At 44.1% G+C, this 26,141-nt stretch overlaps 2 protein-coding genes across 4 annotated transcripts in view; both read left to right on the top strand.

The window, feature by feature from the left end:
• Positions 1-6,523: 6,523 nt before the first annotated feature.
• Positions 6,524-26,141, top strand: part of LOC6528322 (rap guanine nucleotide exchange factor 4) — a 37,501-nt gene continuing 17,883 nt past the window's right edge. Inside the window, exons 1-5 of one of the 3 annotated variants that reach the window (XM_015198946.2) lie at positions 6,524-6,675; positions 8,125-8,344; positions 8,418-8,569; positions 12,325-12,467; positions 12,536-12,630. In XM_015198946.2, coding sequence (XP_015054432.1) covers positions 8,535-8,569; positions 12,325-12,467; positions 12,536-12,630 — 273 coding nt within the window. In that variant the 5' untranslated portion in view covers positions 6,524-6,675; positions 8,125-8,344; positions 8,418-8,534. Of the gene's footprint in view, positions 6,676-8,069; positions 8,345-8,417; positions 8,570-12,324; positions 12,468-12,535; positions 12,631-26,141 lie in introns of all 3 variants that reach the window. The other 2 variants (XM_015198944.2, XM_039370827.1) reach the window with 2 other exon arrangements.
• LOC6528325 (cytochrome P450 6a2) lies at positions 22,682-24,465 on the top strand. The gene is made up of 2 exons (XM_002089342.3): positions 22,682-23,853; positions 23,925-24,465. Exons 1-2 carry the CDS (start codon positions 22,752-22,754, stop codon positions 24,341-24,343), a joined length of 1,521 nt encoding a protein of 506 aa, XP_002089378.1. The 5' UTR covers positions 22,682-22,751; the 3' UTR covers positions 24,344-24,465.

Here is a 26,141-nt window from a genome sequence, read left to right as displayed (position 1 = left end):
CGGGGTGCCATAAAAAATATACATCCACTCCGGCGAACTGCGGCAGACGCGTCCACATCCCCTCGTGTAATCCAATGCGGGTGCGGTGGAGCGGGGCTACCACTTGACGCACTTCTGTTACATGTTCCAATGAATTATTTATGGGGAAAATCCGCACCAAAAAAACATAGACCGCGCTCGTTACGAACTTGACACCCAAAACGCCCTTAAAATACCCGGAAATCAATGAAAATTACCTCGTATTGGCAACAATTGGGCAAAAATATATACATATCTCTGGCAATGGATTAATTAATTGGAAAATGATACATCCATCTAAGCACTGGGTAAAATGCTCCATAATTTACATTCAGCTTACATTGAGAGATATTGAACAGAGGTTTTTCAACATTAAGGACCCCAGTGAGTGTAAATCTGGTTGTTTAATATAAATCGAGCTTGTATTTTCGCTCTTCTTTTCCTGAATGCGAAATATTTTAAAGCTCCATCGTCAATGAAGCAGGACGAGCCTGAGAATCGAAGCACCTGCCTGCGAAGTAAAAACAGGAATATACAAAGCCCTGTTGCCTTCGGCACTCCAACGCAGTCCGGCTGCAATTTCGCTGGGGAAATGCTTGATGGACGCTTTTTAATTTAGCCCAACTCCGGGGCTGTTGCAATGCGAGAAAGGGGCAGTAAAACAGGGAAAAGCCACCGGGGAAGTCGAGTTGCCGGCAAAACTATTTACCAACCTGCTGGCGACACTGCCGTCGACGGCAACAAAGATGTCACGCGGCTCAGACATCTCGGCCAGGTTATCAAAAGCGCATTAGGCGCGGCAGTTTGAGAGGGTAGCACCATTGTCGTGGCTCTCTTTTCTGCCACTCTAGGCACGCACAGGAAGATATATCCGATGGCATCACGTAGCGCCACCTCATTGTGCTCCTCCTGCTGACGCCGACACTGTTGTTCCAGTGCTACAACGTAATCGGAGCCGTCGTCCGGAGAAGGTACAAAAATCAAATCGGGACGGTCCAATAGTAGTAGGTAGTAGGGCCAGCTAAATGTTCTGAGAATCGCCACAAGCATGTGTGCGAATAAAATAAAACAACTTAAGAGGTCTCAGATACTCGTAGTGATGTAGGGCGAGTTGTGTTGCTCAACTAATATAATTGAGTTGAATGAGTATAAAAACTTGAAGTGTGCTGTTTCCTATCAAAGGTGTTTATGTTCCGTGCTGCGATATATATAATTGGTATTGTAAAGGAGCAATCAACTTTTGAAGACGAGATTTCGACGGCAAACTAATTATGTTATGTTGTTTTCGTCCTTGATGAACATCTGCGAGGCATCGTGAATAATTCTAACTTATTTGTCTGTCTGCGAGCAAAGCGTTTAGGAGCAAGCCAGTCGAAAGTGGGTCAAAGATAACTGCTCGCCGGTCAGCCTTGTTCATGTTTATGTTGCGTATTTGCGATGGCAAAACAACACGGAGTCCTGGGCAATATTTGTGCGCCTAATGGCCACCGGGCTGCTTTGATTAAATAGGCAAACAAAGCGTCCAGCCCCCGTCAAATGTGATATTTGCACGGTATTTGCTTATGGGCCCGGGAACTGGCTAATCAAAAGCCTTGCAGTTGGGCGCTGGCTGGGAGTTACAAGGTCGCTATGGCCTCTCTCATAAAATGTTAAAGCGATTTCCATGCGATAAGCTTCACATTAACGCATTAAGCCACAAATAATCTGCCGTCTGACACCTGGACGCAATTCGCAATCAGATTCCTTTGCCATCCAAAATCAGCCGAGCAAGAGGCGAATCCTGTTTATTAACTTCCCGGACAGCTTGCTTAAACTGCCGGAGTACTTATGCAAATGTATGCAAAGTGTAAGAGTCGCCGAAGCGGAGCCCAGGCAAACCCTCCAAATGAAGTGAGAAAATAAAATTAAAACTTACACACTCAGTTTGAACGCCTTTTCTATCCCATACCCATACCCACGCCTAAACCCCTTGCCACAGGACTCAGCTGCTGTGCGGAGTTAAGCGATAAATTCCAGCTATTCAAAGCCAGAGAAGGCGGCAAAAAACCAGAGGTGGCGTGCTACGCTTGTAAAATATTTGCACAGGGAGCTTGAAAGGAGCTGGGATGTGTAAGCGCAGAAGGGGTGTCTTAATTGGAATTCTTAAATATCATTTATTTGATTTAATGGTAGCATACTAATGCCACAATGCTACTCCATCTAAAATTATGAACAGAACAAAAGAACTTAAGAAATGTTGGGACATTAGGTTTAGCTTGCTTAAAAGGCGTCCAATGAAATCGAAAATGATTTGAAAACAGTTTTATAGATAGATTCCCAGGATAAACTGCCTAGGCACTGGCGCATCGCTGTCAAAGGCAAAGAGGTGTGCTGGTTAAAAGGTAAACAAAATGTAAATTGGTTTCGGTTTTCCAATTCCGTTTCTTCTGTGCTGTGTGCTGGCCAATGCCGATGGAGGTGGCAGATGGTGCGCCGTTCAATGCACCCGATAGGGTACGCTTTTCCCAGTCGAAGAACCCATTAGGGCTTAAAGCCGAACGCCATTGAACTTGCCACTCCAAGGTGGCCGGCACAGGGGTGTGAGTTGCGTTGGGGCTCTGCCCTATTAATGGCGTTGCGTTGCCGGCCGTTAATTAATCCAATTATGGGGCGATTAACGTCCCACTTGTGTACATCAAGTATCCGCCACGTGGTGCCGTCCGACAGCAAATAATAAAAACTTTAAGTACAGCAAGATGAAGGCGCTTGGAAAGTGATGCCCAAATCTATTAACGACGTACAGCGGATGCGTTATGGAACTCAATTGCCTCCGCCACCCGGATACCCGGCCGAAATGCTGCCCCACATGCAAATGCCACTCAGCCAAGTGGCACGCATCATGCGGGTTTGCCGTGGCACTGACAGCGTAGAATTTAATGGGAAAACAATTGCATAAAATTATGTGCAGCAAGGCGAGAAATTAGTTTTTACTGGTACCAAACGGGCTGCAGTCGCAGGATGTTGGCTGGCAGATGACATCGCCAACTGGACCCCTGGCGAAGTGCTAGCTCCACTCCAAGGACCAAGAAGGGGAGGCCCTTCTGTTTGTCCTGGCTTTATTGTTGTCCGACACGATGTCTTGATGTTCAAGCGACTTAATTATTAAAGCAGTTTCGGGCGACGACGACGACGACGACCCTTTTGCGATTTGGCCAGCTTCAGCTGGGGCTTTGGAGCTAGCTGCCTGCCGAATTGAATGCGTAATTATGAGCCATGAACCATGTCTGACTGAGCAACAGCTGCCAAGGCGACAGACTGGGAGAACGATGAATGCGGGGGCAATTTGCAGGGACGGGATTGCTGGCTGAAAGTTAATTTTAAGCACACATTTCACTAAGCTCATTAAGCACACAGTCCGCTCACTCCATCCGCATCCGCCACTCCGCCAGTCCGCCCACAATTGCGCTCCGTAAATCGTGCGGATAATCAAGTTTTTGGTTGAATGCAAATGACAGAGACTCCATCGCGTCTATTAACTTTTGATTTGCGCGTATTTGTCGAATGGCAGCGGGTATTGACAGGAAATCTCTTGGCCACTAATTAGGTATTTGCATTGGGTTTTCTGTGGAAACTAACTTATTCAGCTAAACTTACCAGGATTATGCTGATAAGATGAAATTCAGTGATTTTGGTACAGCATAAACGTTCTTAAAGGTTTAACAAATTAAAATGCAGATAAGTCCGCGCCAATTAGTGTTTTAAAGGCAATTAAAATGCTAAATACATAATATATATATCCCAAAGGTACAATGTGTTGAACCACTTAAACCCATTCCCTGATTCTCAACAACAATACTTAACACGCCTTCTTGAAAATCCCGACAGGCAGACTTCAATATTCGCACGGAGCGAGACAACGGCAACTTGAGTGGCGCCCAAATGTGTGCTATAATTTGGTCCACTGGTGCACCATGGTGGTGGTGATGTAGATAGATACTGGTGAATCTATCAGAATACTGCGGCATATTCGAGTGCCTTATTAGCCAGTCAAAACATGGAGGCAGTGGCCCTGGCGTTCCTGATTGCACGTGCGCTGGCGTTACCTCACTTATCAGCTAATCAAATTACATGGCCATAATACGCAAACATTTGCATGAAGGGGGCACAGGAAGACAAGGCAGCTTTAATAGGCAATTTGCGTTAAACGCTGATTGAATAACCATTAATGCAACTAAAGAGCCAGTGTAGCACACATGCGATACTAATGACATCAGCCAGTGGAGGTGGGGAAAGTGCAATCAGGTCGTAAACACGTTCCCACGGATCTGGTGACTGACTTTTGAAGCGACTGGCTGAGAATGGGGAGGCAAAGTCCTGGACAAGGACTTTAAAAGCGACTTCCTAACAGGTCGATCCATGTACATACAACAGCATTTTCTGCTAATGGGCGACAATCAAGGTGGCAGGAAGCGCCATTAGAACGGCTGCTACATGCGTTGATGATGAAAAAGAAAATGCATTAGACCCGGCCAAGAGTCATGAAGGCCTTTAACGCCAGCCGCGCCCACCAGCGGAGTTTATTAATATCGCATTTATCATAATTACCGACGGGGCGTTGTGTTGTGTTGTGTCTGGTGGAACAGGACGCATGGAGCAGGCTTCGTTCCCATGTGATGACATATTCAACAGGCAAAGCGGCCGTTAAATTCCTGGAATTCATTCCGCAATGGCGAGCCCGAAAAAATGTCTATGATGGTCCTGTCGACTTGGGGGAGGTTCATAAAAAATGCGACAGACGAACCCCATGAACCAAGAACTTAAAGCCCCTCTGCAACACAGGGAAAACAGTCTACTAGTTCTATTAAGTCAATTAAATTTCTTAAGCAGACAACTTTGATGAATGAACTTTATAGCTTCATTGTTAATTATGTCAAATTATAACATATTAAAAAAAAAATTAATCTTAGATTTCTAAGTAGCTCCTCTATATTTAAGGACTAACTCTTAGGTGTATATAAAGAAATACATATGTATAAAATACTAGTCTACGATCCATCTTAACTATTTTTCGCTCTGTGCATTAAGTGCTAAAGAAAAGGCCAAGAATTTATACGCGTTGTGGCAGCCTGTGGAGCTGGAACCGAAACTGGGAATGATTCATGCGGAAATAAAGGCACTCGAGAGTGTCGTAAATATTGTGGCGGCGACCACAGCAGCAGAGGCAGCCCCCGGAAAAGTAGAAAACAAATGAAAAGCTTTGCATTTTTGCACCTTTTCAGGAGCCCACACGACTGAATCGCCGTTGATTCATTTGCTGAATGTGACAAGCCGTCAGTGAATGTCCAAGTGACCAAAAGTCCGAGTGTCCACGCACTCGCTCCGTAAATTCTGTCCGTTGTGTCCGTTCGTGTCCGCTGCTGGTGTGCATTATTTAATTGACATGTTGATTGTTTCGCATTGAGATTCCATTTTATGTGCAATTTCAGGCGAGTGTTTGGGGGAGCTCCGCCCGGGAGCAGTGGGTTTTCCGCCCAAGCGGACTGCCAAGCGGACGGACAAGAGCCTGTTGAAGAGCTGGCCAACTGCGACGACTCACCAAAATTACGCTCAACAGTTTGTTCTGGAGCAGATACAATAGAAGAGCGAGCAGCAAATGTTGCTGAGACATTGTGCTGAGTAAATATTTTAATATTTGAGTGAATAAAGTCAAAACACATGGAATCTAAAGCAGACTAGGCCAGCAATATTACTTGTAACACAATATATCTGGTTATAATACCTTTTACTTTCTTAAAGCACATTAAACAAGTTGAACTAAGCTGGCAAGTTATTCATATAAATCGTAAAATTCTTGGCTATTATTATATAGTGTGATGTATTATTTGAAAACTGATTAAATTAGGTAAACAAGAATTAGGAATCCGAAGGAAATTGCTCATAAACTTAATTTAAATTCAGTTATTTTGTATTCATAATAATTTTGTTCTACTTTTTTATATTCTTAACAAACGCAAGTAACCAAAAATCTGAAAAAAATGTTCATACACATCAGTAACCAAAAATCTGAAAAAAATGTTCATACACATCGCAATGCAATATTAACCGTTAATGTTGATAGAAAGAAATTATTTATATATAATTCAGTGTAAAATTTAAAATTAGAAAATTGTTGCCAATGTAAGCCAACAATAGTAAACTAATCCTACTAAATTTGGTTCTAAACTCTGTATATTTAATGTGCCAAAACTATTTGGAGGTAGTTTTGACCCTTAGCCCACTGTGCTGAAGATTTGTCAAACTTGTTGCTAAAAAACGCGCCAAAATACGTGATGGGCGGAAAGGGGCGGAGGGGACAAACAACAAGGCCAAAAGTACCGCACCGCAGCCGTCAACACTGCAGTCATCGGCAATGAGTAATCTCCAAAAACCCACCACCACGACCCCCAATCTCCGCCGGGAAACCCACCTGCGAGGCGCAGGACAGGAGCGTGGTGAAGAGCGCCGCTCCGCTCGGAAGTCGGAAAATGGAAGGCGGCCGAGCGAGCAGTTGCGACGCGACTACCAAATGAATCGGACGCGATAGCGCTTCAGCGGAGGTCAGGAACTGCTATGTTTACCCTAGAACTGTATATACCAAGTGCTTGAAAGCCGTTCAAAAGTGGTTTAGTTCAATATTCGGTAAAGTCGGTTAAATTTGAGTTGTTCGTTGCATTTCGTTCGTTGCTGATTTGCATTGCCTCAATACTAGCAAGTGCATTTTCCGTTTTTGCCAGAAAAGAAGTGTTTCAAAATATCAAATAAAATATCTGCTTCAGAAGCTCAGTTGCTCTGCTCGTTACTTGCATCTTCTGATCGTTTTCCCCACTCAAAGGATCGCCTAATTGTGATTCTTGGCTCTATCAGCTAGCTAAATGGCTAAGTTTTTCGCCTAGAAACGACTGCAGTGGGAAGTTAAATCCCATCTCTGGTAGTTCAAAGTTTTGCTCTCACTCGGCTGCTTAATTAAAACAAAGTTTGAAACCCTAAAGTGGAAATTACATGAAACATCTGTTTCCTACCCGATTTCAAAGCTTGTTCAATTCGATTCGTTAACGGGCACCTCCACTCCCGATACTAATTGCATTTGGCTGGCAGGATGGACAACACGTTCGAAAGTGGCCGCTTATCGAGTCGCCCACTCGGAACATCGCCAATATCACTCTTATCACCCCCGGGGCTTTTGTCGCCATTTACGTGCAGCCAGCCAGCGAGCGACACGTCAGAGAACGTGGCATAAATTCAGGCGCCTTCTCTGGCCAAGGTGGCGGATACTTAATTATTCATATGCGAGCTGATGGTCCTTCGCGGTGTCTTCCTGCAGTCCCAATTCGCTGACAAAAAGCCACTGCAATTCTGATGGGTTGCCATAAATTAAGCTTTTCCCATTGACGCAGATCGAAAAACGCAGACGTTGTACAGATACAGATACAGATACGGATACAGATACAGATATAGAGTGCAGCGAATGGGTAAACACGGAGTCCGGTAACGAATTCAGCACCCAAGGGGATTCGCGGGGAGATCGTGCCTTCGCATGCCATACGATCTGGATTTGGGCATTCTACGAAATTAGTGTGCCTATAGACAGCGCATTAAGTATACGCCGTGTGTGGAGTAATCTATTGTTATCTGAAAATCTATTGTTAGATTAGTGCTTAGTGCGCCGACAGTTTGTTGGTCCTCCCCCACTCCCCCGCACTTCTCCCTCCGCCATTCGAGCACAGGCATCAAAGCTTATTCATAACATTTGCTTTTGTTAGGGGACACAGATACCCACAAGTCCCGCATAAACATACACGGCACACACTCACTGGCCAGCTGTCAGCAGTTGGGAAAACCCTTTTTGGCAAGTCCAACAATAGCAATCCACATTAGTTATGTAGCTGAAAAAATCTGAAAAAAGGGGAAGCTTTAACATCTGTGCTGGCATTTTATATAAATTATATTAGAGACATCCCAAGGCTAGCTTACACTTACGACTACTGTGTAGTGTAGTGGATTTGGACTCACATTCGCCCAATTTAACTTTGCAGCTGCTCGGAATCCTTGTCGCCAGCCAACGGCAGCTCAAACTTAAATCTATTTCAGACCAAACTTTCGCTTAATCAACGAGTTACGTTCACTTATCCCCGGCTCCAACTCGAAAAGAGCTCGCTTAAACGCCCTCAAAAGCGGATTCCGAGTGCCACGCTGGGCCGCGCCATCTGGCATGTCGAATTCAAAGGGAATCGCAGATTGACGGCCATATCGCGGATTGAGGTGACTGCAAACTGAATGCGAGGGCCGCCATTGCCATTAGCATTACCAGGTATTTTGATTTCGCTTTTCTGGCCCGCAACACGGAATTAATTTGCACAACTTTGGACTCGCTCTGCTCAAAGTTGCGGCAGCTATTTGGCTCGGTGTTTGTGGAATGTGCTGTTCATAACTTGTATCAATTGCTAAAGCGGTGAAAACTAATTGAGCAAAGGATTTAAAAACTTAATTAAAAAGTCAACATGGCGATGGAATGGATAACTGCAATGGACAAACGGTGAGTAAAATTAGTGGTTCCAGGATGAAGATAAGCAACTTAATTTTTTTGAATGAGCTGCATAATTAACAAGCAGCGATTTTGGGGAACTTTTCCTTAAATTATCAAGTTTTTTACTCCGAAAGATTCCTTAGCTGAAATGGAATGCTCTCTCGAATTGTGTGCAACTTCTTAAATTTTAAGGCATTTCCCAGTTGAGTGCACAAGCTGCTTTCCTCTGTTTTCCCGAAGTACACATTGACGTGCGTGTAAGTTGAACAAAAAGCTCGACGTGGAGTACAAACAAAACGAGAAGCGAAACATTTTAAAATGTTACCGTCATGCTCTACATTCATTTGTGAAGAACCAACATCTGGGTGCCCCATCATCCTTCATCCTTGACGGCTGGCAAGTGGCCAATCCATCCACATTGTGGACACGGCCTGCCACGAATTATCCGCTTTAATAAATCCCGATATCAATTCTCTGTCACTCAATGAGCCGTCTTCTGCACGGCAATTATTTCATAATACTTGATTTGGACAATGAAAACCGTAAAATAAAATGACTTTAAAGAGGAGTCAATAGTTAATTATGACATTTATATCTTTCTTGATGAAAATAAAGGTAATTGAATTACTCGCTGTAATTCGTTATGAATAAACCAACTCAATTAATGACATATAAAGTAATTTTCCCTTTTTTGTATGGAATACCCTAGAAACGTGTTTTCCGTCCTGTTAAAATAATAATTTGTAAAATTATAAAAATTATATAATTTATCTGATAGTTAAGTATGGTGGCTGATGCTGGCTTTATGTTAAAGGCTCGGCGATTAAGAGGTTTTAATAAAGATACCTTTTAACGTAAATATGCGCTGTGCCATTGGATTGTGTTTAGTCTTGTGTAAACATTATATTAATGGAATAAAAACAGACTTTAAATTTTCTATTATTTTCACTTTATATTCTATTGCACAATATATATCGTTGCCATAGTCAACACTGAACCTAAGAGATGGTTAGTGCATTACTCATATGTGTCTCTCATGAGACCATGCAATTTCCACAGCATTTACTATTGCAGCTTACCGTGTTTAATATTTAATACAAGTTCGTTAGAAGTCATATTATATTAGTGAGTGTGCACTACTTCAGCATAAGTTGAACTCGATCTGAGCTAATTCATCGTTGAGATCAGCTTTGTTTTTCAAAATGTCTAAATCAATTTGCCAAAGCGTAAATGGCCGGGAATCGAGCACACATTCATCCGAACGACCACTTGATGAAAATTTCTGGATTTCATCGAGGGCAACACTCGATGCCACCATTACCATTAGCCACGCCGATCCACCGACTGCTCAGTTGTGCGGCACACTCTATTATTGCAGAGTGGCCTTGTATTTCATTGGTGTTATCTGAATGGGGCGTGCCCCATACCGCCCTATACCACGCCCACAGCATCAATCACAGGACAATCTCTTCAAATTTCACGCTCTGTCAACGCTTAAACGCTTCTCTAGCACTCGCACAAGTGCGTGAGGGGTCACGGGTCAGGGGTCAGCGGGCACTAATGTGACTGACTACGCGACCGGCAGCAAAAAAAGAAAAGGTCAACTGGCAAGGGCTTTAAGCTAACAGTTTGCCTTGTGCCTGGCCAAATATTTGCAATTCGCTGCCTTTTGTTTGCCCCGCCCAAAGAGCAGCGCCAGGATACTGGCGTGCAGCATGCAGATCCAGATTTTCCTCGCTCCTTATGGACCTAAAACAAATGGCCTGCTACTAAAGTAGAGCCCGAACACAAAATAAACGATTTAATTTGGGCAGAATTAATGGCACAGCCACGAAGGGCAAGTCACGGTATTTGGGCTTATCAAGAGCGATCTGGGCTTAAGCGCACCTGTAAGACGAAGAATCCTTGGTAATCGCAGAACGTAGGGCGTGAAGTGGCAAAGCCAGCAGACAGCAATTGATATTGATGGCTTCCCCTTTCCGTCGAAGGAAACGCCGTCTTACTCACAAGTGCCGCCGCACATTAATCATACGCCACGTGTGTCGAAGCAGCTTTAATGTGTGCGAGGAGCAAAATTCCGCAAATGTTCGCAACTTTAAGACTGACGTATCGCCGGCACGGCAATTACAAAATTCCGAAACGAAAGTTTCGGGCGTGTGCCTAAAAACCGCAAAACCATTATAATAAACAACGAGCTGGCGCTGGCTGCCTAGGATGCTCCCCAACGCGCTTCCGGCTCTTTGGACCACCTACCTCTCTCCCCACAAAAGCACTTAGGACCTGACTGTTTGGTTAACGACAAGCGCAGAAACGGTTGGGGTTGGTGGCCCCCTTCTTGCCGCTTCTACTGGTGAATGAATTATGCATGAGCCGGCAAAACAGCTCACCTCCAGCAGCCAGATGAAAGTTGCGCCCAAAAGTAGACGCCTCGCTGCAAAAGTAGCCCTTAATGCAGATGATGCCCGGCCGGGGCAAAAGTAGGTTCTATTTCTGACTGCAGGCAGCCTTTGTCTGCCCAGGTCAGCCCTTCCTTCAGACGCACCCGCTCTTTCTGAATTTTATGGAATTTTTAATTAGGCGGAAGCTGGGTGGGGCCTTCAGTGTGGGCGGTACTGGGGATTTATGGTGGGCGGGAGCTCGCCTGAACATTTTCTAAAACTTTTGGGAACATGCCGCACGGCAGCAAGGAGCAATTTGTTGTCTGTCAGATATGTAAAAACATTATATTGTAATTTTACGGAAGTATGCCTTGCTATGGGTAATATTTTTTTAAGAAAAATACAACCAAGAGTGATATAAATTTTATTATTTAAAATTAACTTAGTTTTACTTTCCTAATTTGAGAACTGCTTATTTGATTTGACGGCAAACTTTTCTTAAATGCAATTAGTTGACGCTTCACTTTCATTGCTTCATCTTTTCTCTCCCTTTCTTCTCATTATTCTGGCTGGACTTCCGTTTTCTGCACATTCTTGCCCGGAAACTCTTATACTTATTTATTCATTTTTCAATTGACTCGCACACAGACAGACAAAAAATATAATTTGCATACTTAATGCGTGCACAATCCGAGCACAAATGACACTGGAGTTTTTAATTTCAGTTCATTGTTGAACTAATACTTTGCGCTACCATTTCTCCTTATTTTTATTCAGTTTATGACCTTGTCCGAATTCGAAAATAGAATAATCCTAGGGAAGTGCTTTTCATAGAGTCAGTAAATTATAAATGCAAAATACTCGTTTTTCCGCTTTTTTGGGTTTCGTTTTTCTTCATCGCAGTCTATTGTTCGGTTGCTTTGAGTTCAGGATGGAATCTTTTCTCAGAGTCCTTTAAACGTATTTATTTTTGTTTTCGCAATTTCATAAGAGCATTTTAAACTCTTTAATAAATGTCTCTTTTGTTTACTTGTTCTTTGTTTCTTTAAAGTAGGTAAATAGTAATACTTGCTTCGAAATTAAAGGTCGAAATGTAAACATGAATGCAATACAAATTGGTACGTACGTACTCTGCTTTATTTAAGCTTATTATTATTAAGCTGATTTAAGCATTAATAACATTAGACCAGGTTTTTTTTAAGGGTTCCCAAGATGGGACAAATGTACGGCTAAATCGGAAACTTCGTTCCCACCTGCCACATAGCATTCAATGAATCTAATATACCACTTGGCTAAAAAAGTTCATATATGATTTACAATTGCAATTGCATATATAAATATTTAATTACGAGAATAATGTCTAACCATTATTAAACAAATTTTTAGTCCTTGCGACCGAAACCTGCGTGATGTGGAGCTGATTTCGTGCCGCTTGCGTCGCGTGGAGCCCCTGTGTCGCCTTCCGGGATCTGCGCTCCAGCAGTTGGCCATGTGCGGATTCTATGAGGACCTGGAGAAGGGAGTGACTCGTGAGTGCTAGATTGCGGGGATTAAGTATGCCACGGAGATAGCTAACCCAAACCTTCTCCTCCCGCAGTTTTCCGCGCCGGAGAGCAGGGACGCTTCTGGTATGCAGTGCTCGGCGGATCGCTGGAGGTGCGATACCATGCCCATGCCGATGGCGATGGCAAGGTAAGTCCTTACTTAGGTCCTTAGTCCTTACCAGTCAGGAGACAGGAGGCACCAAGGCGCGGAGTGCGACACAATGCGCGTGCTGAGCAATATAATTGATAGTGATTACTCGGCGTACCCGCCGTGTTGCATATCCGATCCGCCGTGCATGCTCAATATTCCGGGGATTTGGGCCTGGGGGCGGAGGCCTCGAATGGGGGCATGCCTGGCTGCGGTCTGAACCCCCAGCAGCAGGAAAAAGGAACTGCTGACAACGGAGAAAGGACGTGTATCCGCTCCCATCTCCTATTCCCTCCCGGCGAATTATATCGGTTTGTGGCATTCCATTTTTTTCTGACTCGCCGTTGCCCTCCTTCTGGCTTTGTGCTTGCCACAGCAACATTAATTTCCGCCAGGATATTGGCCAGCAGTTTTTTCCAGCCCAGTGTTCTGAATGCACGAGTATCGTACATGTGTACACTGTACTACATACGTGCATATGAAGCCTCCACATCCATCTGTGTTTCGCCACGGCCGAGTTCCTTTGGATGGCCCAGTCCGGGGAGGTGTCTGCTAATTGAAATGGTCCGAATTGCGAATTGGAACCGAATAGTGGGGCAGGGGTTGGGTTTCAGTGTGGTGCTGCTCGGGTGCCCTTCTTGCACGAGTGGCTGCAATCGAAATTCTAGTATTTATGGTTAAGTGGGGCACGACAGTGGCAGCATGCCTGACCTCAGCTTACTACTATGTACTCATATGGTGGCTGTGGCCGCATACCTGACGAGTATGTGGCAGTGAAAATTGCAGTGCCTGGTCCTGGTACTGGTCCGGTGGCAAGTGGTCCAAGTGTGGTCAGAGTGCCCTGCCATCCTTTTCAGTATCGCCAGCAAAGGGTTAATGCAAGTGATCTAATAATGAGGAAAATCCCTTGAACCATCGCAATTCTCTGCATCGCTTTCACATACGTAACGATTTTGGCATTTCTGATAAAATTAAGTCGTAACTGCACATCTTAACTTAATTTTGGTTCGAAGTCTAGTAAGGCGGTGATACAATGGTCTCTTCCTGGAATTCCTTTTGGGCGAAAAAGAACTTAATTTTTCACAAATCGCGTTTCCACAAATATGTATGCTTATATATAATATATTATTTGTTGCCAGCATCTGTATTAGTTCCGGTTTCTGTTTAAGCTGCCTAAATGCAACTAGTATAGGATTTAAAGAAGAGATTATTTTATTCATTTTATTATGTATAAGCTATAAAGTTACTTTTTGTTCTTTTTATTTTAATCCATTCTAAAACATGGATGTAAAAACCGAAAAAAATTTTATCAGCCATCAACTTTTATCGATTCCTTACATAAAATAACTTTTCCTTCACTCCGGTTTCTCAAAGCGAATCGTTCCTGTTAACATCTTTGCTGACCCGAATTTCCGCTGCCTTTTATTTGCGTTTGTATAATTTTTCCGGCTGATTGCCTTTGGGAAAAGCCGGAATGGATTCGCCCGTGGGCAACCCCCGCAATTATACCATAATACATTATTCATGCGAATCCACGGTGTTTTGGGCCTATGAAACTGTTTTTGACACTTCGTTTGCAGGCGAGTGTTATGAAATTTGGTGAATGAACGTGGCGTGCGGCACGCACAGCCCAATTTCCAGAGCCGGATAGATACATAGGTGTCTTAGTGAAGCGAGTTAGTTGCCCAAAACAAAGAAGGTGCCTATCAATAGACCCACAATTAATGAAAAATAGAAGTGCCGCTTCTGAAAGAAATTTATGTGAGAATGCAAGACTTCGCCGACTGCTATTTGGTGCAAGTTCCGCTTTTTCTTGGTTTTCCGATTTCATGCTCACGTGATGAAGCCAATTAGGGACTAATGCAACGCGAGCGGGCGGCCTTAGGCAGCGAAAAGAGCAGAAGCAGATACAAATTGCAAGTAATTCATAAATGTCTTGGCAGAGAGAAAACCCCAAAGTCAAGTGTGGGCGCACCACCTGGAGATCACAGTTATAATTGAATAAATGTTGCATTGGATTGGAATATGCATTCGGGATACCAGCCCCAACCACTCATTCGACCTTGCATGTGGCGAGGTCTGGTGTATCTGCAAGATACAGAGCAATCTAGCCCGACTTCTTGTCTCCTGACCCGCCGCCATAAGCGCGATTAATCTTTGTTGTGTGTCGACGGCAAACATTGCCGGATCCAATTAAAATGATTATATAATTAGAGCCGGAACGCCCGGGCAGACCATCCCTAGCAGAAAGGCCATCAAACTAATGAAAATGCTTTGGAAACTGAAACTTTGCCCACCTGTAATTATGGATCATTAGGTGCAGGTGAGCGGGGCTTCCTCTTTTGGGGCCACGGCCACCCTGGTGACCCCGCAGCATCGATATTCAAGTTCAGTCAATTCGTAGGTGTTTGATCTGTGCGACCCACGCTCGGAGAAAGCAACTCCATAAATAATTGGATGAAAACTCTCGGCGTACACACTCTTTTGTGGGGCACTCTTTTGTGGCCCCAAGCCACAAAACATTTGATTTGAAAGAGCCATTTCCGCCAAGACACCTCAAAGCGGAAGCATTCGGGTTTTGGCTTAGAGCCGCCTGCTAGAATAAGCAAATATAAATTGCAGATACTCTCGAGCCTCATTCACTCACTCAGTTTGTGGCCCCGTTCGGCGAAGCGTTTAATTAGCCAAGAAATCCAAAGTCTTGTCCAATTTCGATGGGAGAATCAGTTAGAGCCAACTAATGTTGCTTTTAAATCCAATCATTTTGTTGACTAAACAGTTTCGCACAGGCAGCTGGCAGTTTAATCTCGGCGAAATTGCTGTCGGATGTCAGAATTTAGCATTTCAGACTTGGTATAAACCAAGATCTTTGTCTAACTTGAAGACACCGAGTCGGATGCAGATAAGCGAGCGAGACTGCCCCTTGAGACGACAAATTGTAGCACTTCATTGAACTCAACGACACCCGTCGCGCATCTGACCTCGCATCGAGATCACGAGATCGGCCGATCCGTCCCATTCCATCTGCATTTTTGGGGAAGTGTAAATATAAACATGCGGAGGGGACGGGGCGAGGAAGATTTGTGCTCCGGTTGTGTTTACCTCGCTGTCAAACAAGTTGGCTACGCCGGCAGCGAAGTTGCCCACATATGTGGATATGTGCGCTGGTGCGCGACCAGCGGAAAGTATCTTTCGGATACTTTAGCGCTGCCGCAGAAATTAATACGTGCCGAGCTCTCCAGCAGCGCACAACTCGATCGCTGGGCCAGAGGTTCATTTCGGTTCGGTTCGGTTCGGTTTGGCTCGGTTTGAATCTCTACCTTTATTTACACCTCTGCATCACTTCCATTGGAGCCCATCCGTATCTGTTTCCCCGTACGATTCGAGTATCTTCAAGTTGGCCATGCTGCAGAAAGTGCGTGGGCTGCGCTGAAAGATTCGCGCGCGGGCGTTCGCGAAGTGGAAGTAAACCAGTTAAATCACAGTGCTTGGCTATTGGCCAAAAATGTAATCGACACGACAACGGAGTGTAAACAGGCCCGTTCGCAGTGCAGTTTTGAAATTGTTTATGCAATGCAATTGTGTTAAAAATTTATTACCTTCAAAGCGAAACAAAGCAAGGTAGCCGAAAACACATTTCTTGCCAATCTGGTGATTCAACAGCTGCAGTGTGTGTAAACAAATAAAGTGAGAAACAAAGCCGCAATATGGAGGAACGTAATTCAAGTTGATTTCATTCATTAAATCTGCTGGAAGGTTGCAGCGAAGAGAGCAGCGAATATTTTCTGGTGCGTATATGTATCTGTATTTGCATTGGACCCATATTTAGGGTTCTTATCGCCCTCTTATCTGGAAAGAACTGTTTTCGAAGACAGTTGGGGTGAACATGAGAACAGAATGGGTTTATTCTTATATGGGTATACATATGTGTATTAGCACCACGTGAAAACTTTAGTTGAGCTGGGCAATGTGAGTGGGCACACACAGCACTTCCGGAAAGATGAGTAATGGTTCCTTAAAGCCGACTGTTAACATAGCTCCGCTCGGTTCATTTCTCCCATAATCTACATATATGCACAGGTTCGCATTTATCATCAACCAATAAATGCGATTTGCATAATTGATTAAAATTATTGGCAATCTGGTGGACAGGCGGCCGTCGGCGGCCAACAGGTGGACCACTTATGACGGCCCGTCCAAATAACAAATACAAGCACAAAAGGCAGAGTAGATCGCAGTTGAATAGCCATCGAGATGATTGATGATGCTCCAGGTTAGCCAAGAGCCAATAAAATGCATAAATGAGTGCTCAAGTAGGGGAGCTCCGTATAACAAATGCTGAAGAAGATGAAAGATTGATAATGCCCGGGGAGGGAAACACCTCTGCAGATGAAGACATGGCCCACTCTCGATGAGCATTGTGTACATAATATATTGAGATTTATGTCTAGCGGGGCACTTCTTACAGAGAATTGCTGTAACCTAATTGGACCTGAAATAGAAAGTGGAGGTACAACCTTGCCAAAGGTCAAAGATCAGCCGCATGCACATATTTCCCCACCGTCAACCCCTTCTTCAGTTTAGTATACGCCCACCTCATCGCCTCGTGAGATACAAATACTGCTCGTGTTTTATACTCTTTATGGATCAATAAGTTCGGCCTGCGTGCCACGGAGCAACAGCATCAGAGCCACGGGGAAACTCCTTCTCCCGAGATCAAGGTGCTTTTAATAATCTTAATAGCTTGTGCGGAGGACCGAGTTCGAGTGGGCGGCTGAAAAGCAGTTTTACCGGGCCCTAATAAAATGTTTATACGTACATGCATGTAAGGGGGTGAGCGCATGATAATATTAATCAGGATAAGAGTAGTTTCATAATATTTATTTATTTATAAAAGCAGCCAATAAACTAGGGCAGTTTCAGCTCGCGGCAATTATCCATCAGCAGACACCTCCCCATTCAGGCAGTTCACTCCTTGCTCGCTAAAAAGTTCGCATTAGCACGGGAAAAGTTCGTAATTAAATAAGTTTAAAATAGCAAATTAGCCGAAAAATGCAATAAATTCATTTTTATTGCACGAGTTTTTCCATTAGCAACTCTGAAATAATTTAATGAGCTCACACGCTTCAGCGGAATAAGGAGATTTCTAATCGCTATCTCTCGCCATTGCCTCTTCAGATAAGCTCGTACAACGATTCGCAGAAGGCCAATGTGCGATTCGATAAATATTTACAAATTATGCAAATAATCTGCTGATAAGGTGCCAAAAGATACTCATCCCCTCGCCGTCGCGTACATAACGAAAATCAAATATGAAATACAAACAAATTACTGACAAACGAGAGGGAGATCTTCGGCGGAGGGACGTGCTTGTCATAAATTCATTCGCGTTGAAAAATTCAACGCTTCGAATATGAGAAATCGCCTACACTGTAAGCAAATTATTCGCTACTTTAGGCTAAAACAAGAGAGAACGCTATAGTCGACTATTTGATACCCGTTACTCAGCTAGTGGAATTACGAAGGGGAAATTTCAGCATTGACAGTTTTTAACGGTTTTTAGGCGTTACAAGAAATTTACAAGACTAATACAAAAATGAAAAGATATCAAATATTCAAACAAATAAACACTAAAAGAAATTTAAAGGGTACACAAATTTTAATATAAATACCCAAGTTGAATTTTATATTCATAACATTTTCCTTTTGTAACAAACTTTATCGGGAAATATGGTGTAGGTTTAGATAGGGTATAGAAAGGTTCGTCTGGAAGTGTTCATGTACTTTCACGTTTTTAGAATTTACTCAAGCAGAATTCCAATATTTTTAGCGTTGGAAGCCTATAAACAGCAGAAGCACTGAAACCAACAAAAACAGCTAAAATAAGTAAGAAAACGCCTTTGCCGTTGCCGCTTGCCATGGCAATAAGCTTAATGGCAGCATTTGATGTCGATTACCATAAATAATATGTTGGGAACAAGATAAAGCTCGCAACACACGACTCCACAGGCAAAGGCGTCGAATTAGCAGACGCAAAAATGTCAGAACGAGGCAGCCACAGAAAGTGGCATTGCCACAGACTCTTGAAATCGCAGACGGATTGAGAATTCTTGCTTATCACAGAGGAAATTAGGATGCGAATTTTCCCTGGTCTACTTGGAATTTCTCTTTTAGAAGCATAAACTTTATGCAGCGAGCAAAATCAATATTGGCACAATGGAGAATTTTCAATTTGATTGCTTGGGGCTGCAAATCGACTCCCATCGTTGTTCTGTTGCCTTTTCGCTTTCCACTTTCACTTTTTATCAACAAATCCGGCCGAGCTCAGATTCGCGTGCTGAATTGAGTTAAACAATATTCTTATCGACCTTTTCCCCATTCTGCCAGCAATGGGAAAAGTTAGCTCGGGTTGCGTTTTGCCCAATTTACATTTCAGTGGCCAAAAGTGTGGGACTTAAAGCCGAACTGCCAGCAAAAGCCGAGCAATCTAGCCAACCAACCACTTCAGTAGTGACAACTTGAAAGGGTTTTTATTCACAATCAAACACATTTCTTATTCGGTGGCATGCCCAAAAAGAGCAATCGCGATGTGCTGTTGTCATCGTGGAAATCTAGTTGAATTTATTTTTGGCCAAAACTAGATTTGCCAAATCGGGAACCATAGAGCACTAATTTGCTTTTGAAAAAATACTTTGTTTTCGATTGAGAGGAAATTTTATTTGATGCGTGAGTGCGACTCCATTTGAATAATTGATTTATTTAATCCATTTAAAGCCTGCTACCTGCGCCATTAAAACTTCATCGCCTCGCTTGCGGCCAAATCTTTTGGATGCACAATTGGTCATATGGGCATCGATTTTCCTTCTGCCTTCGGGCCATGTGCTCCACTCTCCAAATGTGCGGACCGCATCATGTTTATGTGCTGTGCGTCCAATAAAATTCGTGCTCCGCCCACGATCTGGAATGCGAGAGCGTATCCACCTCCGCCTAGACCAGCAGCATAATGAATAAGTATAATACTGATGTTTTCCGGCCCATTTCTCGCTTCTCTCCAGCTTTTTCTTTTACTGCCAGCCCTAATATTTCATTACAAATGGCTTTGTCATTTATATGCCCAAAGTTCTGCCCTGTACCTCTTCTAAATTCACGGCACAAAGGCAATTTTGGTTTAAAGTGCGTATACGCCACGTGCTGCCATCTGGGCATCTGAGCACATAAAACATATTCACGGTGCTCCTCCAAGCGAGCGTTTTATTGCCACCCGTAAAAGCGGATCTGGGTGGCAGCCACTGCCAGTAGACTGCTCTGCAGTCTTGCAACAGCATAAGTCAACAATTTGCAACTTGGCCGGTGTTCGAGCGACAATCTGTGTCATCTCGGCTGATGGACAGCCCCATCGGGCTCTCTCTTTTAACACAGTGACCCAGCACTTGTCACCACATCACACCCGGTCATCTTTTTATGGCTTCCGCCGAAGACAGTGAAGCTGCGATGAAACAAAGCCCACGGCACACAATCACCACCGAATCAATACGGAGCAGCAGCTGCCACACATGCCACACAATCACCATCACAATAGCAATCGCAATCAGAATCACGGCTCGAATATGTCAGCCCAGAAATTCAATCAGCCATCATCCCGCTGCTCCAAGAGTCTGGTTGTGATTGAAAAATCCCGCGGGAGAAATGCGCCATTGTCATCCAGCGACAAAGTGGAATCTTGCTAATTATTGCCGCTGCCTAGGGGAGTACTTAACTGGAGTGGGTTCTATTACGCTCGAATGCTCACTCAGAAGGCTTAAAGCCTAGTAAAATTTATCAAGATACTTCTTGGCTGATTATGCTTCAAAGGTTGGGTAGGGAATCCCCCACCTGCGCCTCTTCGGTTCGGCTGCTCCTGTGATTTACATGATACGCAAACGCGACATTACTGTTGTCACCCCACAGGAAATGCCGAATCCCATGCTCCGCTCACGATTTGTTTAGATTGCCCCACTTCCAGACACAAATAAAACTAATTTATTCAAGGCGCTCGCTCATGCTGTGCCCAGCCTTTAGGGGATTGGGGTTGGGACTGGGACTGGGACTCGAGTTCCCCCGTCTCCCGCATGCATTTGCAATCGAAAGAGCTGTGTGTCTTCGGGGCGCAACACATCTGCAGAGCTAACAATTAGGCGACTGTTTACAAGAAGTCCGCGAGATGCAGACGAGACTCAGCCGAGATGCATCTGCAATTAGCCAAGCCATCTCCCCGTCTCCACGGAGACAACAATCCGCCAGAGACTGCGGCAGTCAGATGTCGACTTAGAGGGCCCTCGAGCGCGTTCTTCGTTCTTCAAGAATCTGCATTGTGAGCCGTCGGCGTGGGGTTTCCTTTGTGTGCTCAGCTGGCTCTTTGCAGCATTTAGATTTGCATTTTTATTTAGCGTATAAGTACACGCAGAGGGGCAAGCTACTTTTTGCCTTCCTTTCTTCTCGTTGGGCGTTTCATTATGCCAAGAATGCCGCGTTGTGCGTTACTTTTGTTTTCCCACCTTAATGCGGATGAGTATAGAAAAACCCTGACCCATGTGGGCCGAGACTGGGCACGTCAAGGTCGGGCAGTTGGACTTGATTTGGATCGGCAGGATGACACGTATTCTCGCCACTTGCAGCCCAGGCTCCCAGGACACAGTGGGACACACTTAAAAGTGTCAGTTGCCCATCTAAGCCACAGAAACACGCACAGCTCAAGACAAAGACAGCCAAGGACACTTCCAGACAAGGATTCTGTCTCGCAACTTGTGATAAGTAATGCACAGGGTCAATATTGCCTTGGGCCCTCGAATTGTATAAAATAAATCCACCATAATCGCGTTTGTGTTCCCGCTTTCGGGACACCGACAATATAAGGGGATTCCCCACAAATGTGAGGACGTGCACAAATGCACATCCTAATCGGCTTATATCCTTTGGGAACGCGACTCGGGGAACGACTAACCTTAAGCTTAAACGGGGCGTTAGGCACTCACAATTATGGGGCCGGGGAAATTTGGATAAGCTATCATTATAAAAACGTAATTTAATTAACCATTGGCCTTCATCAGCCTTTAAACACAGAGATCAGTGTCGACAACCTCCTTTTGTAAACGCAAAGCTTACCTTTTATCTCAAAACTAGGTAAGCAAAATGGAAATAATATAATGACGTCGGTTTTGCTTTCACATATCCAGTTCTTAAAACTATTGTTTTTTTAAGTATCGAATACAGGAAGTTACTGACATATTTTAATGACTTTCTGTCGGGATATATTGGGATATATTTAGGACATTTAAGATTTACCTAGCTTACAAAGTTTTCGGATTATGTGTTGCCTGACCATATTACTACGCATTTACACTACGTTATACCTAGTATAATTTTACAGCACGCTGTTGCTGTGACTTTTAATGAGCAATAAGACCCGATGCGAATACAATATTTAAAACCACTCACACCAATTAAACAACAATATCGTTATCTTCTCTTAATATTTTGATCCACTCGTACAGTGAAGCGTCAAGTGAACGTTAAAATATTTTTGAGAAAGAGATCTTAGTTCTCTTGCCGAACTAATTGTTATCACACATTGTGTTAGTGCCCATTACTAAAAGAGAGAGAGATAGAAGTCTTGACGAGTAGAGAATAAATAAATAAATTTAATCCCAATAAATAAAATATGTATTATGTTTATGTACATTATATCTGCCACCCCTCCCGAATGATATTAAATGAGTGAGTAAACCTGATGGAACATTCCTTACGGGAGCACCAACCGGTTTGTTTAACAACAATCTCGTTATCAGTTGTTTATATTTTAATTCGCGAGCATTAGTACAGAAAAGCGGTTGGATATCTCTTTGAAGGTGCTCTTAAATCGGTTAGAAAAGTGCCTGCTATTATCAGCGAGTCTGTAATCATGACTACCAACTACCAAACAGGCAAGTCATGGTGATAGGAACAAGTAGCTAACAAGCATGTATGCTGTCGTCGTGCCTGTGCGTCGCATGGAATCTTATAAAAAGTGGACGAACATTTTGTGGTGATCAGTAAATCGTCGCAGGTCGAGCACGACGAATGCGAAACGGGAGTAGCTACGCAACATGTTTGTTCTAATATACCTTCTGATCGCGATCTCCTCGCTTTTGGCCTACTTGTACTACCGCAACTTCAACTACTGGAGTCGCCGCGGAGTGCCACACGATGCACCGCACCCACTGTACGGCAACATGGTCGGGTTCCGAAAGGACCGGGTGATGCACGACTTCTTCTACGACTACTACAACAAGTACCGAAAGAGCGGCAATCCCTTCGTGGGCTTCTACTTCCTGCACAAGCCGGCCGCCTTCATCATGGACCCCCAGCTGGCCAAGCACATCCTCATCAAGGACTTCTCGAACTTCGCCGATCGCGGCCAGTTCCACAACGGGCGCGACGACCCGCTCACCCAGCACCTGTTCAACCTGGACGGAAAGAAGTGGAAGGATATGCGTCAGCGGCTGACGCCCACGTTCACCTCGGGCAAGATGAAGTTCATGTTCCCCACGGTGGTCAAGGTGTCCGAGGAGTTCGTCAAGGTCATCACGGAGCAGGTGCCCGCCGCCCAGAACGGAGCTGTGCTCGAGATCAAGGAGCTTATGGCCAGATTCACCACCGATGTGATTGGCACCTGTGCCTTCGGCATTGAGTGCAACACGCTGCGCACCCCTGTCAGCGATTTCCGCACCATGGGACAGAAGGTGTTCACCGAGCTGCGGCACGGGAAACTGCTTACCATGTTCATGTTCAGCTTTCCCAAGCTGGCCAGCAGGCTAAGAATGCGCATGATGCCAGAGGACGTCCACCAGTTCTTCATGCGCCTTGTTAACGACACGATTGCCCTCAGGGAGCGGGAGAACTTCAAGAGGAACGACTTCATGAACCTGCTGATAGAGCTGAAGCAGAAAGGGCGCGCCACCCTGGACAACGGCGAGGTGATCGAGGGCATGGACATCGGCGAACTGGCCGCCCAGGTGTTCGTCTTCTATGTGGCCGGCTTTGAGACCTCCTCCTCGACTATGAGTTACTGCCTGTATGAATTGGCCCAGAATCAGGACATCCAGGACAGGCTGAGGGACGAGATCCAAACGGTGCTGGAGGAGCACGAGGGGCAGCTAACCTATGACTCCATTAAGGCCATGACCTACTTGGACCAGGTCATCTCAGGTAGGTGTTATTTCTCAAAACACAACCCCAACAGAGATTCTAACTGGTTTTACCCAATATCTAATATTTAGAAACCCTGCGTCTCTACACCTTGGTGCCCCACCTCGAACGGAAGGCCCTTAACGACTACGTAGTGCCGGGCCACGAAAAGTTAGTGATTGAGAAGGGCACCCAGATCGTAATCCCCGCGTGTGCCTACCACCGCGATGAGGATCTCTATCCGAATCCCGAGGTCTTCGATCCCGAGCGCTTCTCGCCGGAGAAGGTGGCCGCCCGCGAGTCCGTGGAGTGGCTGCCCTTCGGCGACGGACCGCGGAACTGCATCGGGATGCGGTTTGGCCAAATGCAAGCCCGCATCGGTCTGGCTCAGATCATCAGCCGGTTCAGGCTTTCCGTCTGCGACAAGACAGAGATCCCACTGAAGTATAGCCCCTTTTCCATAGTTTTGGGTTCCGTTGGGGGCATCTACTTGCGCGTGGAGCGCATCTAAGCTCCACTTTCTTGGTGACCATGTATACAGCTTAGGATGGAAAACAAAAGTGATGTAATATTTAAGAATTTGGTTTTGTAAGACTGTTCATTTATTAAATACAATTCCTTGTTACATATGTACATACATATTTGTTGATACACATATTTTTGTTTGTAACTTACCTTTTCAGCCATATTCACCTGTGATAAAGCACTCACTCATGTTTAGATGATTAAATAGACTTTCTGTCAGATGAACTCAGACGAATGTTGTTCCCATCAGATTAGCAGGTTCATAAATTGCATTTGGTAAAGTTGCAACTTGCCACGCGAATTGCTACCTCACTAGGTATATCAGTCATTCGTAGAGAAAGAGGGTATACTAGATTCGTTGAAAAGTATGTAACAGGCAGAAGGAAGTGTTTCCGACCATAAAAAGTATAAAGTAAAGTGTAAAGTATATATCTGTATGAACGTCGAGATCTCAGGAACTATAGAAGCGATTAAGTACACAAGTTCTAGAGACATTGACGCAGTTTGTTGATTCGTGTTGCCGCGCCCACTGCAACGCCCACAAGCCGCCCAAAACTGCCACGCAACTTCCACTAGCTGAGTAACGGGTATTAGATAGTCGAGGAACTCGACTAAAGCATTCACTCTTGTTTTAATGTTAAAGTCAATGACTTTCCTTTGAATAGCTGAGCGAAATTAATTACTATTCCCAGACGCTCTAATGTTTTGCATACCTCATGCCACACTCGTTAGGTTGCTCAACCGTGGCAGCGAAAACCCCAAATTAAAATATGGCGCTGAAGCATGCAACACGAGTCGGCTAATTGAGGTAAGCCCTACCTTATTAAACAGTATGTACATATGTCTGTAGAAAAAAATAATAATAACCCCACCACGTCGAATAGTTCACGATTGTCAATGCCTCTTCTAGACTATGAGATTACTTTTACGGTGGTTGATGAATTTGACCGCTTATCATTTATTTCTTCTTCTAGTTTTATGGTGTTATCATGTTAAATAGCTAAGTTATTAAATAACACTGCTACATATAAGAGTGTACTCAAAAACCAGAGAATCCGCTATCAGATACCAGTTAGTCAGGTTGTGGAAGGGCGAACCATTGTTACACCATAGATCAACAAACTTGCGCTGCGTCTACGCCTCTAGAAACTGATTGCCTTATCTCAACTCTAGTTATATAGTTCCTGAAATCTCGACGTTCATGTGGACAGACGGACAAGATCATCTGGACTAGTGAGCCTGAACAGGAACTATTGTTGTTAGCAAAAAGTTATAATTCTCCATGGCAAGCGTGGTAGTATTTTTCTTATTTTAGTTAGGAAGCTGTTTTCGTTCCAATAACTTATTAAGTGATTTAATTTCCCGGTCTATGATCCTAACCAGTCCATCTTGTTTTTTCCTGAAGCGTAATTTATAGTTAGCAATTTGAGTACTATTGAACATAAATATAGACGTTTCAAATAGAACAAATTCCCTGCACATAAGAAATGTAGCCAGCATTCACGAAGTAAAGCAATTGAACAATCCTCGTCTATATGCGTATATTGTAACCTTTTAATAGATTTTTATACCCATTACTTTAACGCCTTAAATTGTCACGCCCACTCTTTTAAAAAATGTTTTAATATTTTTTCATAAGTCTTGTAAATTCCTACCGATTTGCAAAACAACTTTTTGCCTAACTGCCAAACCCACACTTTTGAAAAATGTTTAGATATTTTTTCGAATTTTAGTTAGTCTTGGAAATATCTGTCGATTTGCAAAAAACTTTTTGTTACACCCAC

Source organism: Drosophila yakuba, chromosome 2L, assembly GCF_016746365.2.
Source record: "Drosophila yakuba strain Tai18E2 chromosome 2L, Prin_Dyak_Tai18E2_2.1, whole genome shotgun sequence".
Lineage (NCBI taxonomy): Eukaryota > Metazoa > Arthropoda > Insecta > Diptera > Drosophilidae > Drosophila > Drosophila yakuba.
The sequence above is the reverse complement of the archived record's forward strand: the minus strand, read 5'-3'. Positions and strand labels throughout refer to the sequence as shown.